A 27,439-nucleotide genomic window follows, 5' to 3' on the forward strand; every position below is an offset into this window, starting at 1 on the left:
GGCTCACGGGCCCAGCTGCTCCGCGGCATGTGGGATCCTCCCGGACCGGGGCACGAACCCGTGTCCCCTGCATCGGCAGGCGGACTCTCAACCACTGCGCCACCAGGGAAGCCCTTTAATGGTTTTTGGCTGTTTATTAAAGTATAGTTGATTTACAATATTGTGTTAGTTTCTGGTGTACAGCAAAGTGATTCAGTTATATATATATATATATACACACACACATTCTTTTTCATATTCTTTTCCATTATGGTTTATTACAGGAAATTAAGTATAGTTCCCTGCACCATACAGTAGGACCTCGTTGTGTGAGGCCACCGATTCTTTAGGCACTCAAAATATTCACAGTGCAATAAACTGAGTCTTTAAATTACTAAAGACATTTTTAAACTGGCCCGAAACGGCAATAGTTCAGCCTGTGAGGAAGCCCAGCAGTCTGTAGGGCATGCATGCAAAGCACTGAAGTGATGTCTCCCCGCTTCTCCCACAGATAATGAGCTGCACGGTCCAGGGAATCACACCCCAAGTAACACAAGCGATGGACCCGGAAAGAACACCACCATTAACAACGAATTTGACACTGTCGTCTTGCCTGGGCTTTACCTCGTTATATTTGTGGCAAGCATCTTGCTGAATGGTCTAGCAGTGTGGATCTTCTTCCACATTAGGAATAAAACCAGCTTCATATTTTATCTCAAGAACATAGTGGTTGCTGACCTCATAATGACGCTGACATTTCCATTTCGAATAGTCCACGATGCAGGATTTGGACCTTGGTACTTCAAGTTTATCCTCTGCAGATACACTTCGGTTTTATTTTACGCCAACATGTATACTTCCATCGTGTTTCTTGGGCTGATAAGCATCGATCGCTACCTGAAGGTGGTCAAGCCATTTGGCGACTCTCGCATGTACAGCATAACCTTTACAAAGATTTTATCTATTGGTGTCTGGGTGCTCATGGCTCTTCTGTCCTTGCCAAACATCATTCTAACAAATGGTCAACCAACCAGGGAAAATATTCATGAGTGCATGAAACTTAAGAGCCCTCTGGGAGTGAAATGGCATAAGGCCATCATTTATGTCAACAGCTGCTTGTTCGTGGTTGTGCTAGCAATGCTGATAGGATGTTACATAGCCATATCCAGGTACATCCACAAATCCAGCAGGCAATTCATAAGCCAGTCAAGCCGAAAGCGAAAACATAACCAGAGCATTAGAGTGGTCGTGGCTGTGTTTTTCACCTGTTTTCTACCCTATCACTTGTGCAGGATTCCTTTTACTTTTAGTCACTTGGACAGACTTTTAGATGAATCGGCACACAAAATCCTATATTACTGCAAAGAAATGACACTTTTCCTGTCTGCGTGCAACGTGTGCCTGGATCCAATAATTTACTTTTTTATGTGTCGCTCATTTTCAAGAAGGCTGTTCAAGAAATCAAATATCAGAACAAGGAGTGAAAGCATCCGATCACTGCAAAGTGTCAGAAGATCAGAGGTCCGCATATACTATGATTATACTGATGTGTAGGAGTTAAAGGCCACCAGGCCTTCTCTTGTTTGTTGAAGTCAATATGTACAAAGTGTAAATAAATTTGTCTTTTGCTTACCCTCGCCTGAGCCCATTGAAATATGGATGAAAAGAGAACTGAAATGATATGAAATTGGGGTATAATTTGGAACTGAGAAACACATTAAGGCATACCAAAACGTGAAATTAACAAGAGGCGGTGTATCGCTGAGTGGCAGGGTTCATGGCTCAAGGTCGAAGGAGCAGATTACAGGTGCAGAAAAGGCCACAGCGGCGCCAGCACGCTGCCGGAAATGCTTCCAGGAAATGCTGGTGCTCTGAAGCCACTTCTGAGAGAAGAGGAAGTAGAGAGAACTCTATCTAACCTTGATCCCTAAGATTTGGGAAAGAAAATGCTGTTTTCAAGACAGCTCATTCACTGCAGATGTAACTGCGGTTACATCCATATGTAAATATGGACTGCTAGGTCTTTCTGTCATTGTATCTATGGCCCATACACAACCTTTAGCCATTATCCCCTGTCTGTGTTCATTTATGTCTTATGCACATGAGAAAAACTTGCACAGTATGGGGGGGTAGGCAAGAAAGTTCAACTGTGTTTTTTTTTTTAAGCAACGCATTTGAAAGACTTAAGTCAATTAACTGATTTTAAACTTAGGTTATTTCAGAGAAAAAAAAGTGTGACCAAAAACAAGTATTAAGACAAGTAGATTTTGGATAAAACACTCTGAACTTATGTCTGCCATTATTATACCCTATGGTGCATTTGAATCCTCATGTACTAAGGGTAGGGAAGAGAATGTGAAAGCTTGGTTAATAATCAAGTATATATAGTTTATTCAAAAGCCACTTAATAGTCCTTACTTTAGAAAAACTAGAGTTTTAAAATAGTCTTCCTTTTGAGCTATATCCCATCATTAATAGGGATATCATTCGTTTAAAAGTAACACCTTCATTTGAAGAACAGAGCTCAATAAATCAAGTCAAAAAAGATTGAGTAGCTTTTAAAACCTTAGAACAGTTTCTCCTTCGATATAGACCTTTGAGCCTTCATTCTTTTTCAAAGCCTTCAGCTGCTTGACAAAGCCTTCAGCTGCTTGACCACTGACTCGATGCCCGATTTGTTCCTAACACTCAACAAGGAACCAGGGGAGCATTAAAAGAACAGGAGTGAAGGCATGTTTGCTGAGGAAAAGGGAACATTACCGGTTAACGGAGACAACGCAGACATACCCATGCAAAACAGTACGCTATTTTATTTAGACTCTTGTAAACGATCTGCAAAATTCTAAAAAGCTAAAGTGAGCAAAAAAGAAGTCAAATATCCCACTCAAAAGTGATACTACCCACTTCCTTGTGTGTGTGTGTGTGTGTGTGTGTGTGTGTGTGTGTGTGTGTGTGTATTCTGTTAAAGGCATGTTCACCTTAGAACCTAAAAACTAAGAACCTACCATCTTTAATAGCATCAAATGGCTCCATTTGGTGCTCTGAAATTTACCAAACCCCAGACTTCATTTAATCCTCTAAAATTCAGGCCTCAGTCTAAGAGGTCCTTAAACTATTTCAATCCTGGGCTTCCCTGGTGGCGCAGTGGTTGAAAGTCCGCCTGCCGATGCAGGGGACGCGGGTTCGTGCCCCGGACCGGGACGATCCCACATGCCCCGGAGTGTCTGGGCCCGTGAGCCATGTAACGCAAAAAAAAAAAAAAAAAAAAAAAAAAAAAAATTTCAATCCCACTTTCATGTTCTTAAAATTGGATTGCTGTAGAGTTAGTGGGTACATTTTATGTAAGGGTGGCTTTATTCTCTGAAATTACATGATTAACTCAATGGGACATCTTAAAACATTGACTTAGGAAAAAAATAGAAAGGATTATCCCTATTTTTTTAAAGCCATATTACAAAAACATCAGAATCATACTGCTTGTTTTTTACACCAATGCTCACATTGTGGTCACAAAAATTACTTATCCAGGCCAACCAAGAATGAATCATTTATATGACTAACATAATATCAACAGGAAAAGCATAAAATATTGTGCTGGTGTCATAAGTTAATATAAACTACTGCATTAATATTGAAGAAAACAAGAATTCTATTTGACTGGTTTTCAATTAATTGATAATTTGGAAACCATCTTTAAACTTGAAATCTAAAATTTCTTACATGGAGCCTTTGGATTATATTCAATATTTCAGGACCCTCTTAAGGCAGCAATAAATAAAAAAGTTATTCTTTATTTTATGCAAATGAGAAACATATTCAGATACTTTCAAAAAGAAATTTTTCTATTACTCATAAAACTTACATGCAGAGAAACTGACCTAATAGAAAATCTTCAGTGGATTACTAACTCTGTTATATTCATTATACCATTCATACCATTTTATTCTCATTTCCAAACAGTATACCAGAATTTTGTTTCTCAACTAAAGCTTCAAGGGAATGGTAACAAGGAAAATCCATAAATTTAGGTAAATAGCTAAGCCAAAATTGTGCATAGAGACAGTACAACCTAAAACACAAATTTTATGATCACTTTGGAGAAATGTGATATACAAGAAAAAAATAAACAACAAAAAAAAAAACAAGGGCAAAATAAAGTTTGGGGGTCACTTAAATCTCATAAATAGAGATTTTTCTCCCAGACAGAACACCGCAAGAAGACAGCTATCAAATCAATGAATACTTACTAGGCACATACCATGTAAAAACAACATATATGTCTAACATTATATTTACAGTAATCTTTGGCTATATCTAAGTGAATTATGAAAGTAAATATTTCTTAAGATCAAACATTTTCAAATTTCAACATAAACATCTGGTAGACGCCGACTTAGCTCCCGTCCCCAGCCCTCTAGCACCATCTAGTGGTAAAATTCATGAAACAACTGAAGAAACCGACTCCTGTCCTACTTACTGCTTGCGACTGAGACTACACAATAACATGGCCTAACCCTTCCCCCAGAGTCTTCCTTCAGTCACCTTTAATGCTAATGTACACAAAAAACAGTCCTGGAGCTGCCTAGACAAATGTATGATGGACATGTTTTAAAAAATAATTAATACCTATAAGAAATTATCTTACAGATGTTAAAAAAACTAAAAAGGCTGCAACATACGTGGATTTCACAGGGAAAATGGAACAAATACTGACTGCTCTTTCTTGACATACAAAAAATTTTAATTGAATATAAAATGATTATTAAAGTTTATTTATTAGACTTGGAGGAATAAGACTGTCAGAGTTAAAATTTTTAACATATCAAGAAATGCATGGGATTCAAATGGCAACTTTTATTTTGAATATTCTAAAGTTTTTCTTATAAGCTACAATAACAAGAAATCATCTAAAATGATTTTTATAATGGTGTAATGTGGCTATCAGACCACCTATCTTTTCTTCTCCTCATTTGAAAAGGCAAGCTATGGAACTACACTGGAAATTCCTTTCTTTCAAACAGCGTCATTGGCAAGCGTTCTTGATAAAGTGGCCGATTTCTCTTTGAATAATTATGCCAGAGAATATCCACTGGTTGCTGCAGTTCTCAGAAATGAGCCACACAACTGAGTAAATCAGCCTAGCTTATGAACAAGAAGCTACAATAGTCACCAGATTGCCCAAAGCTTCCAAGTCTAAGTTTAGGTTTACATGTTTTAAACAAGACTTTCCAACAACACTCTAGACATGTTTACCTGCACACACATACAAACACACAGCATGTATAATTAGGGCTAATAGATTTAGTATAACAAACATGACTCAGCTCCTTAACCTATGATAGTTTTCAAATAGTCCTTAGAAACAGACCTTAAACATCACATCCCATGCTTGTTACTACCAGCCCAAACCAAAATACTTTCAGTAACAGTGAAGCCATCTGTCAAGTATCAAAAATAAATAGCTCTGTGTTTCTTCAAAAAGCCTGAACGATATCACCAGTGTCTTTAGATTTTTATGTGCTGTTTTATGCAGCTAGAGAAATGCCACCATTAAACACAATGGAAAAATGAATAAATATATATGGACATGAATTCTGGGCAGAACACTTACATGACATAAATCTGGAATCATCTAGATCAGGGCTTCTCAACCCCATCAAGCCCAATGCACTCTTCCTGTGAGATATATATTTCAACCTATTTTTAGTACAGTGATATGAAAGCCAGACGTAACATAACCTATCTACACACACAGACCTCACTTTGCGTGGCAGTGTGGGACCATAAAAATATGGACTGCATCCCTTTCTCTACCTCATCCAAGGAGGCTCCTTAACCCTTGAACTTGATTAACAGCATCACCATCCACCCAGGCACCTGAACTGGAAATTCTGAGTCATCCTATGACCCCTCTTTCCCTCACCCCTATTAGCAGCCCTGCACCTAATCTTGCAGATTCGCCCTCAGATACAGTGGGCAAGCTAGGCCTCCAGCGGGCCTGGCCCCGCATCGGGCTTGCCTCGGGCCGGGGGAGGCTGTGTCGTCCCATGCACCAGCAAGGACCTGGGAGCACAGCAAAACCTGCCTCGCACCTTCCACCTCCCACCGTACGCCCAGCTGAGAGAAGAAAACGAACCCACCGCACCATGATTCTAAACTGCCGGCACTGCTGCTAGAGGCCTCAAGTTCTCCCTTCTGCCCCAGGCCCTCACATACTCTTCTTGCCTAGTACTTTTAACACTCGGTGGTTATTTTCGAATGAAATAAAAAGAGCTAACTTTTCTTGGGCACTCCCTACACAGCACGCATCGTTCTCAACACCTGACCTGCATCAACCACCTTCATGCCCTTGATAAACCCCTGAGGAGGCGCCAGCATTACCCCAACGTTCTCAAGGTCCCACAGGTCAGAAGAGCTGTTGCTGGGATCCAGACTCAGGCCATCTGGCTCCAGAAGTTCTGGTTTTAACCGTGGCTCAATACTGAACTGAAACGCACGCCTCAAGGTATTAATGATACGACCAAAAGCCTTGCAGGTTATTTATGCTGCCGAATGCTGGGAACACAAACTGTTTCACCCCAGCACATAAGGCTGGGGTTGAAGTTGAGAAGCACTCTTAAGCTAAGCCTCAATAATTTCTTTACTAAATATGAAAGATTATACTCCCTATTAAGAGAACATTAAGTGAAGCCTATCAATCACGCATATTAGATCATTTTATTCCCTCATCATTCAGATGAGCATATAGCTCATGATCAAAACCTACATAACTTTTGAGAGTGAAAGTGTCACTTACTGAGCTGGCAACGGGTGTAAACTGAGACAGTGTGGGCAAACCTGTGGGCACAGCACATCTGAAAATTCGTGTCTACCTTAGGATTGCGTTACCCAGTTAAACAAGCAGCTTAGGACAAGGAAAAAGGGCTCAGGGAATCCAGCCATTTCATCAGCGAGGGGCCCCACAGTGAAGCTTCTTCCATCCAGCTTACTAAACACAAACTGGGAAGCCCTGGATGCTGGATGAGCAGCTATTCAACAAAAATCTCTAATGGAGGTTTTCTGGGCGGGTGGGTAATGGTTTCTAGGTTACTGCTCGCCGCTAGCGGCTTTGTTCAACGCCACAGGAAAGAACCCAGCTCACCCAAATTGAGTATTTTTATTGGCCTTGGCTTCCTGAAGGAACACATAAGCTAAATTCTAATTTAAATTCTCTCTCTCCTCTACAGCAAAACCATCACAAATCTTTTGTCACACTATTAACGACTAAGTACAAAATTTATGATTGGTATGATTTCAACAGGATTTTAGAGAGGGAGGCTGCATTTGTCCTTCCAACACTCAGGCCTCCATGGAGACAACTAAACAAACAGGCTGCTCAGGAGGCTGGGCCACTGAGGGCACTGACATCACCAACGAACTACAACTCGGGTTAGATAAACACCCCCTACAGGAAGCCTGCCAGGCTCCCGAAGGAGGAGTAGAACATGGGATCCGAACAAGCCTTCCGGTCATGATGAAGTCACACAAGCGGAACCACACGTCCTCATCCAACCCACCTTGTGATCCCTGGGAAAAGACAAGGGCCACACGCACAGCTGCTCCCTGAACAGCTCATTTGAGGACTCAACACAGAAACTTGGCCTCACTGATTCTTCATTCTGATGACGCCAACTGGTCCATGCAAAACAGCCTAAGAATCACTGCTGTGCTCCAAATATTACCTAAACAGGTACGTAGCTCTCCACAGCATTAATGGCCTAAAACTACAGAAAAACTTCTCGGTCATGCTGCCAAGGAAACTAAATTGCCAAAGATGACCACACAACACTCACACAAAGCAGAAGCACACACAAGTGTGCTTTAGCTAACGGAAGTTTGCTGGACAGAGAAGAAGACTGAGTCTACAAATTTCAGGTGTGCTTTGTCTTTGTGGGGGGCGGGGGGACAACAACAACAACAACAAAAAACCCTGCATGAGCTCACCCACAGCATTCAGTTAACCTCAGGCAAGTTCCCTGAAGTCTCCCCACCACAAAACCTTCCCCTAAACATGCTAGCGCCTGCTCTTCACACATCACGCAGCCGGAACAGGCGACATCTATTTATCAGAACAACTCTGGGAAAGTTTAGCTAACTGATAAATGGTTTATCTAACTGATATCGAGGCATGGGGAAGGCATTCTGCCTTATACACGAGTTGACTTGAATTTCGTGCTAACAGAACAGCCTGTTTGTGGCCTATCAAACATACACTGTACATCTGCTTTAGTTATTAAAGAAAAGGGTGCACAGACCAGAAGTTAAAGAAGGCCCTTGTTAAAAATAAGCATTAACTCCTTCCCTTGCTGGGGTGGCAATGTTGGTCCTCCTTCCGTGACAAGACTCCCTTCCCAGGTGCCAAGGCCACACTGACTCGCTGTGTATGTGCTGATCTTTTTCTGGAAACCATGAAGGAATGTATCCCTGACTTGTTTGAGGTTCTTTGCTCTGAGAAGACATAAAACTGTGCTGAAAACCACGTTTCTCCAGAGCAGTTCCTCAATTATCTGAGAGGCTGTCTCCTGGGCTTTCGTCCTCAGTTTGGCTCAAATAAAACATTTTTCTATTCCTATTACAGATTGTTTATTGATTATTTTCATCGACATAATAAAAATGAAGTTATTCATTCTCTATGAGTCTCATTCCGGCCGAAGCTTCTCTCAGGGACTTCTGAAGGCTCATTTCCCGAACTTGTACTAACGATTTACTAAAAAAGCTGAGCAGTCAGACCGCGAAGCAAATAAACCGTCTTATAAAGCAGCGCGCAATCCTCTGAGGGACCCATCCTAGGATGAATCATTATGCAGGTCGGGAGTCCAGAAACCCAGGGAAGGAACTCAAAAGTGGGCAGATACAAATGAGTAGATGATTTGATGCCACTGGGATAACAGTACTTAAAAATATTCACAGTCCTTGTTTTCAGATTAATTCCATCGTCTCTCTTATCTTTACCTATAGGACCAGAGCATACAGTTGCGGGATATTCCCTGCCTCTCCCCTGTGTGTTTTGGGAACACACATTCATTCACTCAACAGACACTTCTGAGAGCCTGCTGTAGCAGCGGGCACTGGTGAGACCAGAACAAGCCAACCAAGGCAGCCACTGCCCACTCCAGCTGAGACTGATATAAAAACATAGGCCATGTGGGAAGTATATGAACGATGCCAAGATATCAGGGACACGCCCAGACATAGTGACAGGTGAAGTGAGTCTTAAGAGCAGAATGGAAATAACGAGAAAGGATACATTTTGGAGACTCCGAGGGATCAAAGAAAATGCCCTCTTTGGCTTTATGAGCATCTTGCCAAAAATCCATACACAGAAGAGGAAATACATGCACTGAGATTTTATTTTTGTGACTATGAGTTCTCAATTTTGACTCTTTGCTAATATCATCAACTGAAATTCATTCCTTCTGATTCTTAAGGTTAAACCCAATCTAATATTAGCAACACAGAAAACCTGTTTGAGCAATTCAACTAACTGAGACGAGGTCTTCAACTCATGACTCAACAAGGTCAGGGCCTATTTCAAAGTGAGCTTTTTGTTAGCCGTCTACAAAATATGGAAATATTGCACATGTCCATTCTTTTTATGAACTCTTACTGGTGCCCATCTTCCAGAAGGTGGAGATATTGTACCAGAAATTCGTTTCTCCAATTGTAACTCTCAGATAAAGGTAAGCACACAACTGCCAACGAATTTCCGTGCCTGTCGCTCCTTTCAAGAGGTTAAAAAAAACAAACAAAAAAGCACTGTTTTACAATATAGTGACTAATCATGTTTTAAAGACATAATTTCTGCCACCCTCTCCCACTACCCTAAAAAAGTCAGTGCGCTGACGTTGGCAGGATTTGACGCTTCACACAGAGAAACACAAAAAGGCATGTCTGCATTCCATGTTTTTCTACCAGATCACGCTTTTTGAAGCACGTCTTCAACTATTTTATCGCAAAGCTCGAAAGCGTCATGGTACAGTGAATTATGAACGCCTCACCATGACAATCAAGATCCTCACATTATGGCCCACCCACCTCTGCTGACTTTCCTTCCCTGATGCCTTAGCTTACACAGTTCTTTTCATCCCAGGTTGACTTGCACCCTATTCTAGGCATAAAAGAGCCATCCTTTCAGACACCAGCTCCTTCACAGATCCTTTTAGAGGGCAACTTCCAAACTCACTTCCTTTCTTTTTTTTTTTTTTTTTTTTTTGGCCATGAGGACTGAACTCCGGGCCTCATCACTCATCAGTGGAAGCACCGAGTCCTAACCACTGGACCTCCAGGGAATTCCCTAAATTCATTTCCTTTAAATTTCTCTGCACTTTCCTATAATGTTTCTATTGAGCCTTGTACTAAAATCCTCTGTATCCTTAACCCAGTATATATCTCAGTGTCCAGTGGAATCCTGTCTGCAAACATAACCAACCCCCTCTCCACACACACACACACACACACACACACAAAACCACTCTAAATCACTTGTCAGCAAAGCTTTATTTTAACTTTTTAAAAACGATGTAACCCAGTAAATAGCTCCTGCAGTTAAAACAGATTCATTGAAAATGTTCATATCTATCTAAATGTCCATCAATAGGGACTGACTAAATAAATTATGGGATACTACAAAGCTATGGGGAAAAAAATGGTATAATTATATAGGGCTAACATGAGTAAGTCCCCAAGACAGCAAGTGGGAAAAGGCAAATTGCTCTAGGGTGGCTAACCGTCCAGTGAAACAAGTGGGAAAAACTGGGGATAAGGCAATAACAATAAAGTTGTTTTTGTACCTAAAGAAAAGATTTTGGAGTAAGGAACAAAATAAGACATTTATGGAAGTAAGTAAACCAGCTTTTAAGGCAGTCGTTGCCAGGCTGGGTGGAAACTGACTGGAAACAATAACAGACCTTGGAGGATTCCCTGTATTAGACTCACTCTATTTGTAGTACAAATACACAAGGGATGTTTATATATAACCAGTCTTGTAACTGATGAGGCAGAGTCTCGCCTGGAAACAATGCTGGGGAAAGGAAATATGTGCATGCGTGAGCATATGGGGTGGGCTCCGCGCGACGGGTCATACCCGGTTATGTGGAGGGTTCTGAGATTAATCAGGATGAAGCCCCGTGGTATTTTAATCCTAGGGTTCCACAAAGGGAAATGGTAATAAATTGAGGGAACACAGAACTATTCGGCATAAATCAAAGCATCGGAGACAAAAGGAAAACAAAACATCGATTATGTTGTCTTTTTGCCTTTTTGGAATCCTGGAAGCAGGAAATATGCCCTCTACCTATTATTATTACTACTACTACTATTATTATTACCATCATCGTTATTATTTTATTTATTTTGTATTGAAACTGGTGTCTAATGTCGAATAAAGCCACCTTATGTGCGTCGTTAATCATCAGAACAAAATACCTATTTTTTAAAATACACAGAATAGGATCAATAGTTTGTCAAGATAAAATATTTTTGCAAACATTAATAAGATACTTATTTCCATTTCTAATAGAGAAAAATTATGTACAAGCTAATCTTTACATTTAGGCATATCCACAAAATGCCCAGCGTAAATCTCAAGGAAATACAAAATGGTTGCAGGGCCTATTTTACATCCTGCATTGAACTATGTCTGAGTCTTTCACAAATATGCCCAGGTTTCCACAAGCTCCACACTCTGGGACACCTGAGGCCAGTTTTCAAAATCTGGGTGACAGGGTGAGGTGCATAAATAAAGGAAAACTCCACTCCTAAAACTTCCCGGCTAAAAAGGAGTAACAACAGACAGTGTAAGGACAGATTTATATCATTCATTGACATCCAACAGGGAAAAAAAAATGATAAGAGAAGACAGGCTGAAATATAAACCTCAAGGAGAAGTCAGACATTACTGTTTTTGCTACATAAGCCCCTGATGATAGTCTTACTTCCTCCTTGGGTTTCACCTAATCTGTGGATGTTCTAGCCCTATTCTCTCTGTCTCAGGGTCTCGCTATGAATCTCTCCTCTCACTAATACCACCCAACTAGTCCTCTGATCATCACAATTTCTGCTCTCAGGGCATAGGTCTGCACGGTCGGGCGTCCAAAGCTATGGTAGTAACTGATAAGGGCCAGGCAGCTGGAGGGAGCTAGACAAAACAGAAGGCAGGACATCTGCCCGGAGGATGAAAGTTCCTCCAAGGGCTGTAAGATCAGAGGCTCCAAAACAGCAAGGCAGGGAGGCTCACACCTGGCCACATTTCTGACTTACACAGACACTTTTGGAAATATAGAATCCTGAGCCAAAAACAAGGATTCTGACCGGTTCATTTGAAGTAGGGTCTTGGAATCTGCATTATTAAAGCTCCCCAGCTGGTGTGAATGACCTTAAAAGAGTCAAAATTGCTTCAGAGTCCCCAGGTGAGCAGAGGGCAAGGAGGACCAGCCAGGGGGCCAGGGGCGAAGAGGTGGCAGCCCCAGGTTTTTCGTAAAAGTCTCCCAGGCTTCCCTGGTGGCGCAGTGGTTGGGAGTCCGCCTGCCAATGCAGGGGACGCGGGTTCGTGCCCCGGTCCGGGAAGATCCCACATGCCGCGGAGCGGCTGGGCCCGTGAGCCATGGCCGCCGAGCCTGCGCGTCCGGAGCCTGTGCTGCGCAACGGGAGAGGCCACGGCAGTGAGAGGCCCGCGAACCGCAAAAAAAAAAAAAAGTCTCCCAAACATTTTAAGAGAAACCACAAGACATGGCCTTGCCCTGCTGGAAGTAAGCTCCTATAGCCAAAAACTCCACTAAGGCAAACACTCTGTCTTGAAACATGCAATTCTGAGAAAACCAGATAAACAGACAACTCACCAAGCTCCTCCTGGATCCTTATGCTTTCATCTTCCCCAGTTCCAAGGCAAGCACAGCCTTAACCACTAACTCTACCGCTCGCCTTGGTATCTATCATCATTATTACCCTCACCACTTATTTGCTGCCATCCCTCTCTTTACCTCAGATGAAAATGTCACACATGCGTACAACCAGCATTTCCTGATGAGAAAATACACTTCTCCTGTGTTCCCAGCAAGGCCTGTCCTGCCTAGAGGAGCCGGCTCTCAGGTGCTTGATGAAGTAACGAACCAGCGTTCACCGTTCATGTGGCTGTAGAAAAGAGCCGCTGAACGGGGGAAGGAATCCTAAACTCTGAATCTAAACTCTGGCTGCAAAGTCCAGCCCAGCTACCTCCTCGCTTGAGCAACTTCGTTACATTCTCCCAAGTTCTACTCTCTCATCCGTAAAAATATAAAGAGCTGTCCCTCAAATGGTTCCTGTGTAAATTGGCTGTGAAAGGATCTGATACAAAGAAAGCGCTCCTCAATCAAGTGTGGGAAAGGATGTGTATCTGTGCTTTGATCCAGTCCTCGCAGACAAGTGTTCACCTGAGTCCCCCGGCTACCTGCCGATACAACTGCTATAAAGCAGAGGCCACGCACCGGCCTCCCACGAGCCAAACAGTCACAGTCAGGTTCCGTTTCGGCCCACAAGACATTAGGCCTACACAATTTGACAAGTGTGTGACTTAGACGGCCTGTGAAACCAGAAGAGACATAAAAGTGCAGTTGAGAGCACAAGACCCAGGCGCGGCTCTGCCAGCGTCCAAATCCCAACTCCAGGGGCTGTGGGACATCTCTGTGACTCAGTTTCCTCATCTATTAAGAAAGAGGTGGAACCCACCCAGCTCGTGGAGCTGTTGCGAGAACCCAACGAGTTAAAACACGCAAACACAAAAAAGTGTTTGAAACACGGCAGTCACCACTTGAGGTTCTGACAACACTGGCCCATCCACAGAGGACGCAACACCGGACCCCGACAAGGTCCAGCTGAGCGGCTGCCCCCCTGGGCGGGCCTGGGCCATGAGCTCTCCTCTTCTCCACCATTCCTCAGTCCCCAAGGGTCTTACACCTGGTCCACTTCACTTATCTGGACTACCCGCCATCAGGTGACCACCTGGAGGGCTATCTATCCCTTTGGCCTTGGACTTTGCAACTCCTGGTATCAAGAGGAAAACAAGCAGATCCAGTGAATTTAATTTAATGATAATTTCCACCTGAGTCATGCTGCATACAAACATGGAGCACCCCATGGAGAAGGCAAGAAGCACAAGAGAGCACGGGGAGGTTCCACAATAATATTCCAAATAATGGGTGTTTCTGAGACCGTCAGAATAAACAGAGCCTCCTGCAATAAGTCAGGGAAGTCTTGAGAGCCGCAGTTTAGACTGCTAGTGCCAAATCATCCATTTAATCAGCATAATGTCTACATCTGAAGGACTCTGCAATGTGCCCTGGTAGTGGTCCTTATGTCTCTTTGTCCTTACATGTATTTGCCCACCAGATCTCCTTGCAAGCTGAAGCTAGCAAGCCTCTGTAGGCAAACGGGGGGCGGGGGGGGCGGTGCTCTGAGCCCCAGGGGTCAATGCAGCAGCCAGGACTCTACGGGCACTGGGGAGGGAGGGAGAATGGGTGCGCCCAGGCAGAGCCAAGTGGGAAGCTTCCCTAAACCAGCTCTGGGTCCCTCGGGGCCTCTGCTGAGTCTAGTAAGGATCAGTAGTGACTACTGGGTTTGTATGTAAGACTCAAAATAAGCAAATATGCTTCATGAGGCAAAGGGCCTGGGTCTGGTTTAGTCACTACTTCATCCCCAGTGCCTGGAACACAGCCCACTACACAGGAGGTGCACGTAAAGTACCTAGAACAGCACCTGGCATATCATAAGCATAGAAAGAAGTACTACCGACTATTGTGACTGCAAATGTACGTTATGTTTTTAAGTCAAGTTGAACTTGACACGTTAAACTGTGAGCCCACAATTCGGCCATGGAACCACCTGAGAGAACACACCTGCAATGTAGCAGCCTAATAAAGAGCCTTCCAGGGCAGAATTTCTCATCTGGTTCTGAGTCACACACTCTGATGAGGGATTTGCAGCCAAATTCTGAGTACTTCCATCTCTAACTGCACACGATTTTTCAGTGGGAAAGACACTGGAGCACTCCTTGGAACATTACAAATTATATTATACAACCCGAAAGAAACCGAAAATACAGAGATTTCCTGCCTCTCGCTTTCAAAACAGTAACATTAGCAGCACACACTTAGCAAAAGTTTAACGCGTGATGAGTTTATCTGAGGTCCTACTCGTGACCTGTTGAGTTGCCCAAAGAGTTCGTCTGGGTTCTTTCATAACATCTCACAGAAAAACCGAAACGAACTCTTTGGCCAACCCAAGATTTGTCAGTAATGCTTAAATATGGAAAAAGTAATGTGGAAAAAAATAACAATAACAGCACCTCTTATCTAACAGATGGGGTCATGGATGCCAGAATGCTTCTTTACTCAAATACTAATTCCACGTGTTGGGGGAGCCCCACTCACCACCTGTTTGTTACACCGTGTGGCCGCTGACAAGGAACGGGGAGCAAAACCTGCCCCCCCCCAAAATGTGTCTCTTAGGACTGCTAATTATTTTGAGCTGGAAACAATCTAGGCCCCAAAGACTCAGGAAGCTTTGGCCTATCCCCCTAACTGCCTAAAAGAGTTTAGGTAGAGGACCTGTTCCAGGGAGGGAGCTACCACTACAGACACCTACAGTATGATATGAATTAGGGGTGCAGACAGGGAGGAACCTAGCAGAATTTGTTTGTTAAAATGCCTCTTGGGGCCCCACTGTCTCTGTACGGTACAGCAAACGTTTGTTTACCAAACACTGGCTCTTCTTTCACCTTCCTGTGAATTGCCTTCCTCCCCTCTGAATTCCCAGACCACCAACCTCAACATCTTCTCTTGTCTTTGGCTGCAGATGGAGTTTGAAGTGGTGGCTTCTGCCATTTTGGTGAGTTACTCAGTTTTCCTGGGTCCCTCCCACGTACACATGTTATTAAACTTTTTAGTCGGTCTCATGTCAACGTAATTCTGAGGCCAGCCCCAGGAACCTACCAGGGTAGAGGGAAGTTTTTTCCTCCCCCACCAGAGCCTCCTCTTAGGAGGGTGTGGTAGCTACAGCCATGTCTTCCTACCTCAGTGACCCCCCACCAGCTCTCCACCTCTTACCACATGTTGAATTTGGCAATGGCAAAGTTTAAAAAGAAAACCTACTTAGGTTGTTGCCTGGCTGTTCATTTGCCAGATGACGTGGCGACGTCGGGGGGAGGCGGGGTGGGGGGGGGAGTAGAAAAAAGTTCAAGAAGGAAAGAAAAAAAAAAAACAAAAAAAACGACCACAGTTTTTCATGGATCACCGAAGGAAAGGAACTAGCACCGAGGCCAGCCCGACACCCACGGAGATCCAAACATCTCCCTCTTCCTCCTTGTTTCCATTTCCCAACCTTGAGTGAGTTCTAACTGACCAATTCAGCAGAGTGACAGTCGACCGACTATCTCCTGGTTTCTGTCAAGTTCCTGATTTTCATCTGTTCCTGAAAACGAGCAAGAACTCTGTGTAGAACAGTCTTAATTTGGAGCGTCCACTGAGACATATTCTGAAATGAATGCTGTCTGAGTCACAGATGAAGGGCTACAAACAGGTAAGGAAACAGCTTTTCCATGAAGGAACATCAGTGTGTGTGAAGGGGGCACGAGAATGGAAGAGGAGCATTCTGGGCTAGGCAGCAAGGACGCTGAGTACCGCTGGGCTGTCCCCATTCTCAGTAAGTTACTTCGGGCTTGAGAACTATAATTGGGGGATATAGTAATATATTTGCTCATGCTGGTTTGGGGATCCAAATCTGAAATTGTATCCTTGATGATTATTTAGGATTTCCGACTGTGGCTGTCAAAATACATCTGTGATGAGGAGATATCAGAGAAAAATGCTTAAAAGGTATTCACCCAGGACAAACATTTCAAAAGCTTGTAGATATATATCAAAATTGCCTCTAAAAACTGCAAACTCAATTATGACAATAATACCTATAAGTCAGTGTGAGTATGTTTTGGTTTGCCAGTTCATGCAGGCATAGATATACAGTTAGTATCTATTTGTACATATATTTATATAGATAAAAGCTTTTATCTTTGTTGTTATTGGGATAAGTTAACCCTATTAATACCTAGTAAAGTATGTATTTACCTTTAAAGTGAATCACAAACATCTATCCTATGCATAGCAAAACTTTAAGTTCACATGTTAACTTATTAAGGTCTAGGACTAACCAGCTAAATTATTTACAATACTTTAAACATTATAAATTTAAATTACACGCAGGGGAATTAGCACAGATCCACACTGTCAGCAGAGCCAACCAATCTCATGCAATCCATCCAGCCCGGAAATAATTTTTTCAAGCAAGGACGACTAATTCTATGGAGAAAGTGAACCAAAGGTCACACTGGTAAAACAGAAAATACTCTAGAGCTTGCATATTTATCTTCCTAAAACGTACAGACTTGAAAACAGCTTTGGCACGAAAAAAAAAAACCTAGATAAGTTTAAAAATAAATAAATAAATAAAACAATGTACTCACTCTAAAATATCAAAATAACCTTTTATGATCTGTGAACATAACAAATAAATTTTATACTTCAGTAAAATCTATAAATACACACATAAAAGTATGTACATATATACACATTACACACTGGTAATATACACATAAACTATAGATTATCGTGTCTGTTACAGCTTAGTAAGGAAGAAATGAGGGGACACCACGATACTCAAAGCGTGAAGACCCAGGAAGGGAGAGTGGGCAGGGCGTGGGGAAAGAACTACTGTTTGCTGAGATGCGAAAGTGCCCATTTCACACATGAGGAAGCAGGCAGACAGGAGGTAACCACCCTGACCAAGATTACCCAGCTGATATCACAGTGAGCCTGAGCCCCCGGGCACAAGGAAGGTACCTGCACCCCACAGGGTTTCAGTCCGCCCAGCCTTCCCACTGCTACACCCCTCCCGGCCCTGCCACGCTGCCCCACCAATCACCAATGGGCATGTCCTTCAGTCCTCTTCAACTACTTTCACCCTCAATCATGCATTTGTAGGATGGTATTTCTAATTCCCTGGTGAGAAGAATGTTCAATCTAGTGTCACACACATATACTGGGGAGAAGAATTACTCTAAAAACATAAAATTAGAATTATCCTTGACATATTTAAACAGGATACAAAAGGGGGAAGGAGACGGGAGTAGAAAAAGACAGTCTCTCAAAATCAGGAGAATTTGGGGGTAGGGGTGGGGTGGTGACACATTAAAACAGCTCATGGGTACACCAGGCAGCAAAATACTAAGAAACCACCCTCTAAGAGGCCTGTCTACCAAGCTCCTGAGTCCCATTCCCCTATTTGTAAAACAGTGATGATATTAGCACAAGACTACTGTAAGATTAAATTAGATATTATTTGTAAAATCTTTAACATACTAATGTAGAAAGTGTTCAGTAAACGTTGGCTAACATCACCATTGCTTTCACTATTATTACAAAGACTCGTTTAATCGAAGCAGATGTGTGGGAAATTACATATCAGACCACTGGAAAGCATAATGTAGACATTTCAATACCTCTGTAGACCAAAACAGACAGATAAGATACAACATAAAACCGTTTACAACAGTGCCTGTCAAACTTTGCTACCCATCAGAATTACCTGGGGGGCTTGTTGAAACGCATATCCCTGGGCCCTACTCCCCAAAGTTTCTGATTCAGTACGTTGGGGCCAAAGAATCTGCATTTCTAACAAAGCCCCAGGCGATACTAATGCTGCTGATCTGGGGGTCCACCCTTTAAAAACCACTGATCTACGGTGAATCCCACATTCACATCTGCTTGACTAATAAATCTATCTATGTGTTTCTGATTCAGTCTAAGTCAGTTAACGAGAGGGCAAAATAATGAACAAATGCTTAAAAAGCAAAAGCACCCCCCCATTATTTTTGATTTAAAAAGAAAGAGAAACAAACAGATATTTCCCATTAGATCTATGCTGTTTCTGAAGTCAACTGCTGAATTGAGAAATATTGGAGGTCTGGGGTTTTTTTTTCCAACGTACAAAGAGCGGGCATTGTTCCTGCAGTTAGGTAGGAGTCCTGCGTGACGCGACGACTAGGAAGTTCACTTAGGCCAATGTGACAAAGCCTGCAGAGTACTGAGGGCCAACACTGGTGGCACATGGTGAAGCTGTGTTTCCCGGTCAGACTGTGCCAGTCTGAGCAGACACACCAAGAGCAAGAACCCTGGCCAGATTTTCTCAGATGGCTCCAGGAGAGCTGCTGGAGACCCTCCTTGCTTTTTCAGATGCAAAAGGAAAGGGCAGAGGAACACTGTTGCCCGTAACAATGTTCATTCTATAAAATGTCTCTAGAGTGAATGTAGGTGCTGAGGCTTCCCCAAGCCAAAGTCTCTATGGTAAGAGACCAGAAGTCACGTTTCTTCCATTTGGTTTCAATATTTCTTTGAAAGTTAGCTTGGTACCCGTGAGCTGTCTCTGGAATACCAAGAATAGACCAGTCCACAGAGACACAGGTCGAAGCCAACGCAAGTTTTTTCTGCCTTCTCCTTCACGGGTATCCTCATTTGCAGAAGGCTGTCTAGCGGAGGAGGATTGAACACTAAGGAGAGTTTCTTTCAGCTGAAAATTACATCATCAGCGTAAAAGCGCCACGCCTGTCTAGGCAGAGCAGCAGTTCTCAAAGTGCAGTCCCCAGACAAGCTGCACCAACGTCACCAGTGAACGTGTCAGACATGCACATTTTTGATCCCAAACCTACTGAATATGAAACTGTGGGGGTGGAGCCCAGCAGACCGTGTTTTAATAGGCTTCCAGGTAATTGTGTTGCACATTCAATTTTTAATTCCATTGGGTGAAGTGTCACTGAGTCCTGAGACAACTCTGGTTTTCACCTGCTTTCTGGCATAGTTGTAAATGGTTCCCCCTTTCTACCTCAGAAGTGTCCTGGTTTGCACAATAAATTACATGGTCATCCTTACCCTTCAGTTCGGATGCTACAAAGGGGTTTCGTTGGTTGGATTCTCTTCACTGCTTGGGATTTCAAATTAAGTTCATGTCTGCTACTACATCCTGGTACTAAACCCATCGCTGCCCTGAATGCTGAAAGATGCACTGCCTCCTAAAAGTCTAGGGATCACGGCTCCAGAAACCCACTTCAGAAGAAGCATCCAATCTTTACCAAAAAAGTACCCACCATCAAACTATATAAAATCTGGTTTAAATTTCTAGCATGTGGGATCAAGTCTGCTCCATCAGGTCTTCAAAATCCTTTTTACTCAATCTTTTGGTTCCTCTACAGGGAGTTTTCTCTTCCCAACTAGCACCCAAGAAAAGTACAAACTTGGTAGGAAATTTACTACTAGTCTTATTTTTGTGGTAATAACTTGGAAATATTAATTCACAGAAAAACCAAGTTTGCCACAAAGTTTCTCAAGCCACCTGTTCTTTTAAAGGCAAAGTGAAATACTGGTCATGTGCTTTTGGATCTGATCCATTTTCCATTCCTTTGAAATCTTTGTCTTCACTCAGCCTAAATTAAATTGCTGGCTTTTTATTCTTCACCGAAGCCTTCCATCTGCTGTCTCTGAAAAGCATCAAAGGCCTCAGATATCATGTTCTGACCCTTTATCTTTCAGATAAAAGTCAGAGAGGGGTCGGTGGCTTCTGCTCAATTATGTAACATCTGCTGTTGAAGCTAAAATCTCAAAGAAAAAAGAGAAAGATCAGCTATTTGGCTTCTCAGACTTGGCCCAAAGGAGACCGTACACTTCGGTGTGATCACTGGGAAAAAGAGTCTGATTCTCAGTCTTCTAGGATCACACACTTATTTGTATCACGTGATTGGACCATAGTTACAATTTACACCAAGCCGACCTGAAGTGTGTTAACCTTTCCTTTATCGTGGGGGAGATACCTGGCTGGAAAGCTGGGCCCACCTGCTGCTTATAGGCACTTCCAGCCCTAAGGTCAAAGGTTGGTAAATGAGCTCACAGGAGGCTTCATCTAAAGAATGTTACCATCCTGCTACAGAGGATAAACAAAACCTCCTTCTCATTCTAGAGCTATTTCAGTCATTCATTCATTCATTCAACAAACACTGATTCCTTACTGTGTAGAGGCCACGATTCTAGACACTGGAGATATGCTGCTTCCAAAAGTCCCTCGCCTCGGGGAGCGTACATTCTAATAGGCACAAAGACAACCTTTCCATCGGCAATCTTTCTCCTCTAGGAAGTGGTACTTCTTCAGTATGACAACAATCTCCGGGCATATTTTAACTTATTAGGTTACATTTTTATGTTCTTTTAGAGAGGTCTGGAGGGGAACCTAATCTCATCAGAAGCCAACCAACAGGTACCAACTTGATCCAAATCTCAGACCTAACCCTGGTGGGAGCTGATAGCCCTGCACACACTGTGATGAAAATGGAATATGGAAAACAATACTAAACGCAATTAAATATCCTAGGAGGTGGCCCGTAGTGTTTCATATTCTCTCTTTCCTGGCCCCTGAACTGCCAGCTATGTTTCTGCACAAGGATCTCACCGCTTCCTTCCCTACTATAAATATCTCTGCAAGCACCATCTTTATAGAAGTGAAAAAAGGAAAGGGAAAGGATATGCTCTGAGATGAAAAGAAAACCTAAAATGTAAGATTAGCTGCCTCTGTACCACTGAGCCTATGAAGAATGCGAATACCGTAGTCTTTGTCGCCAGGGCCACTGAGGCAGGCAGCCGGTTAACCAAAAAACAAGACTAAGTAGGAATCACTTTTAGAAAAGAATAAATATTTCCTTTAAATACATTACCGTAACTTACAATGCACCTTTATTGCCTAATCTTCGGGTGTTGTGGCGAGATTCTTCTTCTTGAGTATGGCCCTGCTGATGGCAGTTCTGGAACTAATTTTCCCTCATAAATTATAACTGTAGCATATTGCCAGTCAGGTCCAGTTTCTTAGCTTAGTTCAAGTCGTATGAGAATTTTTAAAGACTTGAGCAGCCACAAGAGTTTACAACAAAACCAAACCCAGACCTAGACTCTTAAGCCCTCAAAGGAATGGAGCCTGTCTTAGCCTAGTAAGGAGAAGACACAGTAAAATTTCTCCACCAACGCCCCATGGACGGTTGGTAATCCGGAGCATCTTATTTTAACAAACTAAATATGTCATGGAAAGAACATCCTGCCCCACTAGTTTTTATCTAATGAATCCATTCCTATCCCTACCCCACCTCAGGAAAAGCGCATGCCGTGTTCTCGCTAAGGGGGGAGACGGCCAGTCCTTGCGCCCACAAAGCCAAGCAGCAGAGCACGATAATCAAGAGCAGAGACCGCGTATCCTGGGACCAGCCTAGTTCAAATCTTGACTCCATACTGCGTACTCTGATACGACCCTGATAAAGTTACTGAATGACCCTATGAATCATTTCCCTCACTTGTCATGGAAGTTAAATGAATTAATATGTATAACGTGCCCAAAGAGTGACTGGCATGACATAAGAGTACAAGCAACGTTTAGTGCTGTCATCAGCGCCACCACCTTATTTCTCAGGAACACAAATACAGTGGTTTGATGCCTACCAGGAGGGTGGAAGCCAAAGAGATATATTCAGACTCCAGTGTGTCACTTCACCTCTGCCTGCGCAGCTTGCTCATCCGTAAAAACGGAATAAAAACACCTACCTAGGAAGAACTATCGTCACAGTTATCATAATGCCTGGTACACAGTCGACAGTCAAAAAATTACAGCTATTAACACTCTTATATGTAAAAACCTACAGCATACACTTAATGTAGTAAACCTACATTCCAACAGGTGTCCTCTCCTGCACATCTATCAAACCTCCATCCAAAGAACCTTAACTAGCATTTGATTATGGACTCAGCATTTCACTTGGAGCAGTGAAGGACAAACCACCTTCCCCCAGAAGACATGTTCTGAGAAAATACACACTCAACGTGTAGGGAATAACCTGGGAAAATTTACGTGCTGTGCTGTGGAGTTAAAATAGGAGCTGAGAAATAGGAAAGAACACCATGTGCTGGAGCATCTAGCGGACAAAAGGAGCAGAATTAGGCCAAGCCTCGAAAGAGGAACGTGATACAGCTACAGAGGGCTGGGAAACGATAAACTGAATAGGGAGACAACTTCAGTTAACATGCTTACTGACCTCAAAACATGTCTTCTTTTATTCTTATCTTGACCCCTCGGCCTGAGACCCTGACCCTGTTTGGAATATTTTCCCTCCAATCCTCATCTCTAACATTTATCCATTTCTGTCTTCAGAACACAACACAAACCATCTCTTGCCCAGAGAGCCTTTCCCATCTGACATGCTTTTTTCTCAGCGTTCATGTGGTACATACTTCCTTGCCATCTCTGCCGTCGTTCTAACATCCTATATACCATTTACATGTGGTCTACAACATGCATGATGTCTGCTCAATATCCTTACTGCTCCAAGAGCAGGTTTTACAGCTTTGACGTTTTCCCCCACTGAATTTGGGCTGGGGTATAAACCACATGCAATAAAATGGAAAACATTTTAAATGTAAATTCAGTGAGTTCGACACCACGTAATCACCACCCCAATTACTACAATACAGTATTTTCCATCACAAAAGTTCCCTTGTGCTCCTTTCCAGTCACAGGTGTCCACATTCCGGATTTCTGTCCCTAGAGCTTAGCTTTACCTGCAGTAGAACTCCATTTAAACAGATTCACACAGTACATACCCCACTGCGTCTGACTTCTTTAGCTCAACATACTGCTTTGAGATTTATCCATGTTATTGGCATGTATGATTCCTTTGATCCCTAAATGGTATTCTATAAGTATAGCACGATTTGTTTACTCATTCTACTCTGTCAACGAACACTTGGGTCACTCCCAATTGGGGGCTATTATGAATAAAGGTACTATGAACATTCCAGTAAAAGTCTTTTCGTGGATATATGTTTTCACTTCTCTTAGGTAAACACCTAGGAGTTAAATCACTAGGCTCGCAGGTAGTTATATGTTTAACTTGATAAAAGGTTACCAAACTGTTTTCCGAAGCGTATTTTCTAGCTTACACTCGCATCAAAAATGCATGAAACTATTTACTGTTCCATTTCCTTGTCGACAGTTAACATCATCAGCTTTCTGGTATTTGTTTTATTTTTCTGCCATTCTAATGGGTATGAAGTCGTATCTCATCATTTTAATTTGCATTTCCCTGTTGACCAATGACGCGAAGCATCTTTTCATTCGTTCCTTGGTCACACATCTTCGTTTCTGATTTGCTCACTTAAGTCTTTTGGTCTTTTTTTGAGTCCCTTGTCTTTTTTATTACAGAGTTATGAGAGTTCTTTAGATAGCCTGAATCCTTTAACAGAGTTATAAGATTGTGAATATTTCCTCCCAATCTATGGCTTGCCTTTCATTTTCTTAATAGTGTCTAAAGAAAAATGAAAGTTTTAAATTTTGATAAAGTCCAATTTATTAATTTTTTATTTTATGGTTTCGTGCTTTTTATCTCCTAAGAAATCCTTGCCTGTCCAACGTTGGGGACATATTCTATTTTCCTCTGTTGGCTTTACGGTTTCAAGTTTTACACTGAGGTGTATGATCCATCCTGAATTGCTTCTTCGACTTCTCCACTTCATCTGGTAATAGATCTCTGCAGAGAACAAGTGCTCCATAAACACTGCCGATTCATTTATAAATGCCCCACAGGTTAAGAGACGTGTATTTTTAAAGCCTGTTGGAGGGGCACGTGCTCAGCCTCAGGAACATCTTGGATAGATGTTCAGGAATAAAGTCATGAATGTGGCCCAAAGGAGCAAACCGGAGGCATCTGTTTAGAACTGTTATAATAGCCTTGCCTTATAGATAAGCTTTTGACTAGGACAGAGATAATCCAAAGTTTCTATTTCTGCACAAATAACAGTTTAACCCAGCATCAAAAAAAAAAAAAAAAAGTCAAACACTTTGCTCACAATATTTTCTTCTTCTTTGTATCTACGTTAGAACAATTACAATGTCATTAGTGTAGACTGAATTCTCTTGAATGAATTAGGCTCCATAAAAACAGTCAGTGATTCACAGCAGTTCTATTGAAAACTTACTTTAAAGTGAGTAATAAATGTTAAAAACATTACTCTCAGGGGACATATTTTCTATAACCTGAAACATTCACATTATTTTATAGGATTTAGATGACTTTTAAAAACGTTTTACTAATATTTCATCTGGAAAACATGTCAACTCAAAAAATAAAGAGAAGTATTCCTGTTATTCAGATAAAGTCTATTACCCCATGCATCTTAAAATAGAGCATTTCGAGCTATTTCCTTGAGATTTTACTAAGAAAACACAGGACTGAGAATAGTAAAAATACTCTTTCCCATTTAATTGAGGCTTGGAGAAATTAATAAATTAACTAGGAGCACAGAGCATTTCATAAGTACTAAGTAATACAGCTGATAGTTCTAAAGAGCTATATTATGACAGCTGCTTCCTTAATAGTTTTGAGCCAAAAACACACTCCTTGCTTAGCAAGGCTCATTTCTTATTACTCTGCCTTAGCTTAAGTTTCCACACTACAGTGGAGGAACTGCCATAGGAAAACTCTTTACATAACTAAACAAAACCCTAGGCACTCCTTTGTAGCTTGCAAGTACTCTCTTTTTAATGATTACCCAGCTTCACAAGCTAACAGCTCTTGGAAATAATCAACAGTAGTTGCTTATAATTTAGGTCGAAAAAAAGAGAAAGTACCATATAAATCTGGTATTGTTTCTTTTTATTATTATTTTAAATTAATTTATTTATTCATTTATTTAAGTTTTGGCCGCATTGGGTCTTCACTGCTGCACGCGGGTTTTCCTCTAGTTGCTGAGAGCGGGGGCTACTCTTCGTTGCGGTGCGCGGGCTTCTCATTGCGGTGGCTTCTCTTTCTGTGGCTAGCGGGCTCTAGAGCGCAGGCTCAGTAGTTGCGGCGCACGAGCTTAGTTGCTCCGCGGCATGTGGGATCGTCCCCGACCAGAGCTCGAACCCGTGTCCCCTGCATTGGCAGGCGGATTCTTAACCACTGCACCACCAGGGAAGCCCCCATGGTATTGTTTCTTTTTAAAGAGAAAAGAGGGTTTTGTGTCTAGCTACTTGAATGTGGTTAAGTTACTCATTTAAATGCCTTTTCTCATCAAGTATTTCAATTATCACCATTTCCTTAATAGCACTCCATTATTTTTACGCCTTCCTAAATGTACAATCCTTTCTATAGCCGAAGGTCAAAAAGAATAAAAGTAGCAAAAAACTCCCAGTAAGAAATATTGTCTTAAGCCAAATATTCCAAGAAGTGTTTAAGGGTTCCGATAATAGTCAAAATAAACTTTTCATTTAAAGAATGTGAGAAACTCTATCATGCAAGAAATACACTCTAGAATGAGCTTCCCAGACGATATTTATTCAGAAAAGTTCTCTTGTACTTTACAGCATGGATACAATTCACCAATGTCAGCTGTGAAGTAAATCCTAGTTTTCCCTAAAATCCCTTCTAAATGACTTTGAAAGCACCCCATGAGTGCCTAGATTGATTTCCAGGGAGGAGGGAGTTTATATAAATGACAAGAACCCTCTGGCATGCTGGACGTGAGACACTTGCCTAAGAGAGGTCACTATTTCTTCACAAACGTCACATCTACAGCAATTTTGTGTTCTGACTCTTGACTTTCTCCTTACCAGACACCCGAATGCCACAGTGTGCATACTTTGTTTTTCCCTATGCCAAGCCACCAAGTCCCAAAGCTTTTCTCCTACAGCTGGAGTTCCCTTCTACGGATTTGTTCATGTCACTTACTCATTCAACTCCTTCATTTACTTAAAATCTTCGAAGTGCTAGAATAACATAAGAATATTCAAGGAAAAGGACACGCAGCACCCCTCCCCCATCTCATACAGCTAAGACTAACATGGAAGTCAAAAATGTACCCCCTCCCCCGCCAAAAAAGGGATTATACTCATACAACAAGCACTTTTGTGCAAACACAGTTTGTATTAATGTCTAGAGTCTAGGCACCCTGCGTTTACTTTAAGTTCATTCACTCAACAACAAACTGCTTTCCATTTGGGTGGGTACTGTGAATAGGAGCCCAAAGTTTCTTCGGTTTGGGATTTCCAGATACATTCAATGATAAGGTTCAAATACTTCACAAGTTTGTTTACATTTCGACTTTGATGAGTCCGTGTTCTCGTGTGTGTGTGTGTGTGTGTGTGTGTGTGTGTGTGTGTGTGTGTGTGTGTGTGTGTTACGAGGGCCTCTCACTGCTGTGGTCTCTCCCGTTGCGGAGCACAGGCTCCGGACGCGCAGGCTCAGCGGCCATGCCTCACGGGCCCAGCCGCTCCGCGGCACGTGGGATCCTCCCGGACCGGGGCACGAACCCGCGTCCCCTCCATCGGCAGGCGGACT

At 42.3% G+C, this 27,439-nt stretch overlaps 2 protein-coding genes across 5 annotated transcripts in view; one reads left to right on the forward strand and one right to left on the reverse strand.

Annotated features, from left to right (window-relative positions):
* Positions 1 to 2,220, forward strand: part of GPR87 (G protein-coupled receptor 87) — a 27,161-nt gene extending 24,941 nt beyond the window's left edge. For all 4 annotated transcript variants that reach the window (XM_055089211.1, XM_007119373.4, XM_007119374.4 and 1 more), the window contains one exon: positions 491 to 2,220. In XM_055089211.1, coding sequence (XP_054945186.1) covers positions 491 to 1,533 — 1,043 coding nt within the window. In that variant the 3' untranslated portion in view covers positions 1,534 to 2,220. The remainder of the gene's footprint in view (positions 1 to 490) is intronic.
* The window catches only part of MED12L (mediator complex subunit 12L), a 316,215-nt gene that overhangs the window by 127,253 nt on the left and 161,523 nt on the right, over positions 1 to 27,439 (reverse strand). The window lies entirely within an intron of this gene.

The sequence above is a fragment of the Physeter macrocephalus genome, chromosome 1 (genome assembly GCF_002837175.3).
Source record: "Physeter macrocephalus isolate SW-GA chromosome 1, ASM283717v5, whole genome shotgun sequence".
NCBI lineage: Eukaryota > Metazoa > Chordata > Mammalia > Artiodactyla > Physeteridae > Physeter > Physeter macrocephalus.